This window comes from Pygoscelis adeliae, unplaced genomic scaffold (assembly GCF_000699105.1).
Source record: "Pygoscelis adeliae isolate BGI_AS28 unplaced genomic scaffold, ASM69910v1 Scaffold241, whole genome shotgun sequence".
NCBI lineage: Eukaryota > Metazoa > Chordata > Aves > Sphenisciformes > Spheniscidae > Pygoscelis > Pygoscelis adeliae.
Window position 1 is genome coordinate 3,908,176 of NW_008824056.1, and position 5,137 is coordinate 3,913,312.

General features: G+C 49.0%; 1 protein-coding gene across 1 annotated transcript in view; it reads left to right on the forward strand.

The window, feature by feature from the left end:
* The window catches only part of SIAH2 (siah E3 ubiquitin protein ligase 2), a 41,585-nt gene that overhangs the window by 11,588 nt on the left and 24,860 nt on the right, over positions 1-5,137 (forward strand). The window contains exons 9-13 of the mRNA XM_009334004.1: positions 546-628; positions 1,320-1,392; positions 1,713-1,859; positions 1,968-2,148; positions 3,765-3,874. Of these exons, the coding sequence (XP_009332279.1) occupies positions 546-628; positions 1,320-1,392; positions 1,713-1,859; positions 1,968-2,148; positions 3,765-3,874 (594 nt within the window). The remainder of the gene's footprint in view (positions 1-545; positions 629-1,319; positions 1,393-1,712; positions 1,860-1,967; positions 2,149-3,764; positions 3,875-5,137) is intronic.

Sequence of the window (5,137 nt, forward strand, 5' to 3'; positions counted from 1 at the left end):
ATAATTTCTAACCTTTCCTATGGGAAATGATCCTGCTCCCACTAAAATCCCCAGGACTTCACCCACCAATTTCAGTACTCAGTCCACAAACACTGGGTAAACAGGGGCAGCATTTTGTACGTTACTCAAATACAAAATAAGGTTCCTTGCAACTTTAGCAAAAATCTGAGAAAAAAACTGTACAAAACCAGTTTAGCCAATAACTGGAAGTTTCTTCTTTCTTTTTTTTTTACCTGATCCTATTCAACAAAATTAGTTACAAAATCTTATTCATTTGGCTCAACATACTCACCTAAGGTTGTATTAAAGCAGAGGAATTCTTTTAATTAAACTTCATATACCTGCCATAATTCCTCCCCTGTGATTACTTATTTCTTTTTCCAGTTCAAAGGCGAAGGAAGTCATGGAGTGATCCTATTTTTATACAGTTTACTTTTCTCTAGGACACTTGAAAGGTATATTTCATTTTTTAAACATTTTCCTCTAGTTTAGTTACATCTTCCGAAATGGTCTTTCCCTTCTTTTCCTTAAATGTCCATTCTTAGTCGAATGTGGAGAAGCAACTGTCCAAGAGGCAGATGCAGACCCGCTGGCTGTGTTTTATGGATACGGATGTTGTACGCTCTGAGTACCTGCCTGCACATCCGGGAGCAGGCAGGAGGGGCAGCAGAGAGGAGGGAAGCCCTGTTGCATACACAGCAAAAATAATGCACTGTATAAAACCAGGAGTTGTCCCACTGACAGCAATAGTCACCGTCACAGTCAATTAAACTTAAACAGGAAAATCACAAGAAGTTTATTTAAACACAACAGAATTCTGCCAGTGTGACTATGCTGGCAGAGGTGACTGATAGGGTCTTTCTAAACCCAATGTAATTAGGTTTGGGTAAAGATGCTTTAGAAAGGTACAGAAGCATATTTATACCAATATAAAACATGATTCATACTAATGTCTAACACTATGATAGCTATTTAGCAAAAAATTGCACCGCTACTTCAAATAGTTGTGTCCAGGCTACGCCTGGGTGTAACTGAGGCCCTTCAGCAGTAATTGCACCGAGGGAAATCCCAGCTCCGTCTGCAAGTGGTTTGAATCTGACCCTACATTTGAATTTTAATAGGAACACATGTGAAGTGCAAGAGCTCCAGCTGAGCATAAAACTGCTGTGTCAGGATACCACTGCTGTGCCAACAGCAAAGAGAAATAAATGAGTCTATGGAATTTCTTCCTGTTTCCTCTTAATCAGGCAGTGAGGTACAGCGACCACCTCAGGCACTGATCCGGACGCTACCATAACACTTTGTGCTTGGTTGTACAGGGTCCAAGAAGATTTAGACTGCACAGCAACTCCTCTGTTAAAATTAAGTTTTGGAAACATCACCTGTACACAGGTAAGATTAGCCTCATTTCTCAAGTTTTCTTTTTTTATTATTCCCACATTTGATTTAGGAAAAAATTCTCACTTGTTAATCCAATGAAAAAAAAAAGCATAAGGCCATAGAAAAATGTTTTGCGAATTTTAATCGTGACTGTCCATTTAAAAAACGGATGAGGAGGAGGAGGAGGATAATAACAATAAAACCACAGCTAGTCTGGCATACCTCTGCTCATGACAGGCACGACAGAGATGGGAGCGGGACACCAGCTGCCATTTTGCAAAGGGCTTTTTCTCCGCTGCCTCATGGCGTGACCGTGGGCTGTTTCCCCGCAGGCTGTGCTCAGCCTCCTCCTAACGGGCCGAGCGAGCCCGCACGAGCTCGACGGTGGCCAGGAGCCAGGACCTGGCGGCGGGGACATCGAGGCATGGCGGCGGCGGGGCCCAGTGGGCTACCTGCGCTGGGGCAGGTCGCAGGCGGAGGCACGGCCCCGCAGCCAGGAGGCCCATACCTGATGTCCGCACACCAGACGCCAAGGCTTCGGGGACAAAGGCTGCATTTAACGCGAGGCTTCACCCCCCTCTCCCCAGGTGTGCCCCAGGCTGAGGACACCCCGGCTGCCCATCTGGCTGTGCAGCATCACCGGGAGGCATGGAGTTCTCTTCGGCACCGACAGCCTGCTCCTCTCTGACTGGAAAACGGAGAGAGTCTTCCACCTGTACTTCTACAGTGGGCAGCAGGAGCAGACAAAAACAGCCCATCTAACAATAGGTATGCACCCGAGCTTGCCAGGGGAGGATATGAGGTATGGATGTCACATACAGACCACGCACAGAACTGTATATGTGTGTAGCTCGGTGGGTCTTCTTACACATACAATTCAATATTCTGTATTTAATATATACATACCTCCACTGTATATAATATTAAGCTTTCACGGAATGTGAGGAGCCTACTCCAAACAACAGCGTAAAAAGACACAAATAAAAACCTGGCTTTGGAAGGACCGTGACCGTTTTGGAAGGGCTAATGCTCTCAAGCAGGTGGCCCATTGCTGGGAAGAGCTATAGGAGTGTTTTCTATAGAAGTAATAACCCCTGAGTCCCTGCGTAAATTCTGGTTCGCTGACACCCCGCCCCCCCAGCCCACAACGGGTTCCTGGGCATGGTGGATGCTCAGCATCGGGCGAAGCCAAGGCTGTGCTGTTCTCCAGTGCCAGGGGGCCTGAGCGGGGCTCCAGTGGGCAGGCGCCGGGTGAGCTGCCAGTGGCACAGAGTCCATCCCACCCATGGAGCACGCAGCGGGGGATGGCCACCGGGCTCACCCCCCAGGGGGGAAAGCCCGTGGTCTCGTCCCAGCATGGGGGCCACTCAGGCCTTCACCATTTTTCCCCTACTCCCAGATGTAGCCAAAGAGTTTTTACTGGAGAAGTGACAGTTTTTCAGGATACAAGATGCAACTGTCGCTTCTGTGTTAAATACCCAATACGGACATACTGTTTAAAACCATGTTTCATCTTCTGTTGCTATTAAGCCCCCATCAGTCTAATACGAATGCCCTGCTGACTAAGCGTCCTAGAACAACTAGTAGGAGGAGGGAAACCCACAGACCCCCACCCCTCCCATGGGACAAATCCCAGGAGAGAACATTCCTGTAAGTGCAAAGTTTAAATACAACAGGAAGCAGAATCATTTCATGATTAAGTCAAAATTTTGAATAAACCTATTTTTAATGCAGCAGTGCTGGCATGCAGGATGGGTTAACAGCCTGTTTTCAGCATTTAACTTAGATTTAAGCTTATATTTTCCTGCCCAGCAGCCAGGTGCCACCATAGCCTTCATGTGAACTGCTCCTTGTAGCATCAAACGGATTGCAAACCAGGCTGCATGCTTAGGATGCGAGTTCCTTGTTTCTCCGTGCCACTGTGCACTGTTTACCTTCACTTTCTGAATGCACAGCCCCTTTTCCTCGCTCTCCTTTCACTACAGCATTTAAAGTAAAGTAAGAAACTTGAAAACACCACACTAAAGGCTAAATTTGCAGGAAAGAAGGGTGAATCGGGATTCACAGTCATGATAAGCAGCATGGCCACAGATAAGGATGTGCACATCTGTTCAGAAAAACAATATGCAAACGTACCCGGCAAGGAGTCGAGAGCAGTATTTATAGCGCCTGAATTTCCCAAGGCGGGGGCCCACACAGCGCAGGGGGGCAGCCCCCATTGGCCCGGGGAGGCCAAGTCGGTGCTGCCCCAAGCTCCCTCCTGGGGCAGGGTGGGCAGCACACCTGCAGCAATCCAGCTGGTTCAGCTTTTAACCTTTTCTAAAACCTTTTTGAGGGGGGTGTGGGTTTTTTAGACTCTTTTTTTAACTGTGTTTCCTTTTCAGACACTCATTCACATCACTGGGAAAAAGACCGAAGTGAAGACCCAAGCAGCCCAGGGAAGAGGCATCCATCCGTGGAGATGGCAATCAGGACCAAGTGGGCAGGCGCGACTGTCAGCTGGAACGGGACAGACCCCTTCTTCTGAGGAGTCAAACAGGTCAGACCCCTTCTTCTGAGGAGTCCCGGCATCTCCCACCTGCTGCTGACTCCACCAAATACTGTAGCCTGGAGGAGAAAAAACGCTTTCACCAATGAAACAGCCTTTAGTGCCTTGAGCAGATGCCCTGTTTGGCAAGGCATTACACCCACTATGAAAGCCTGCGCCAGTGAGGAACAGTCACTAGTGACACTGCCTCACTGCACACATTTTCAGGTGGTAGGATGCAGGTTCATCTGCTTCCCATGACAGCTGGCAGAAAAAGGAAAGAGGGTGGCAATTTGCTTTCCTCCCATGCCAGGCAGAGATGTTAAAGAAATCAAGGTGTCTCTTAAGAGTGCAGTGGAAGTGAAATCAATATTGAGCATTGACAATACTGTGTGCATCTAATTTATTTAATCCAGTGTGTGCAACTAATTTAGCTGTTTGCAACGAGTAAGGTTTCCTCCCAGCTCTCTGCAGCTGTGACTTCTGCAACCAGGTCTCTCTCCTGCTTCAGTGATAGCTCAAGCGCGGACCCCGGCCAGGTTGGCTCACGGAGCTATCCCGCATCCCGCACGCCAGCGGGGAAGCACAACTCGTGCATGGGGACAGGGGCAAAAGAGTCTCATGAGGTGCTCCTTGCTGTGAATTCAGCGATTTTACTGACTTAGCGTGGCCATGTCCTGGCACCCTGCAGCAGCCTAGCGAGCGCGGGCAGGGCACATCGCTCCTCGCTCACGTTAATCACTTTCCACTTCCTTTTTTTATAGACATCACCTAAAAAAGACCCGTTAGTCATACCAAACTGTGTGTTGCTAATGACAACTGTACTGAGAACAATAAACCTTTCTGCAAGTGATCCAGAAGTTTGGTTTAAATTATTTGAATTTAAAAAAAAAAAACAACTGCTCACAACCAGCCTGAGATTCAGCCCGGCCGGGGTGAGGAGCCCACTGGTTAGCAAGCTAACGCGGGGTCTGCGCTTGTCATTCCCCCCCTTCTTCAATTTCTGCTCAATTCAGAGCTCCCCCGAGTGCATGGCATGCCCGCTGCAGAGCTGTGGGTCAGCCAAAGCGCTGCTCTCCCCAAGCGCCCGCAGCGCCAGTGACACTGTGACAGGCATGCCACCGCTGCCCAGGCACGGGCACCACGCAGAAGGGCCTGGGGCAGGGCTGGGAGCCCCCAAAGCCTGGGGGGCATTGGCAGGATGGGAGACCCCAGCGCCGGCCGGGGGGC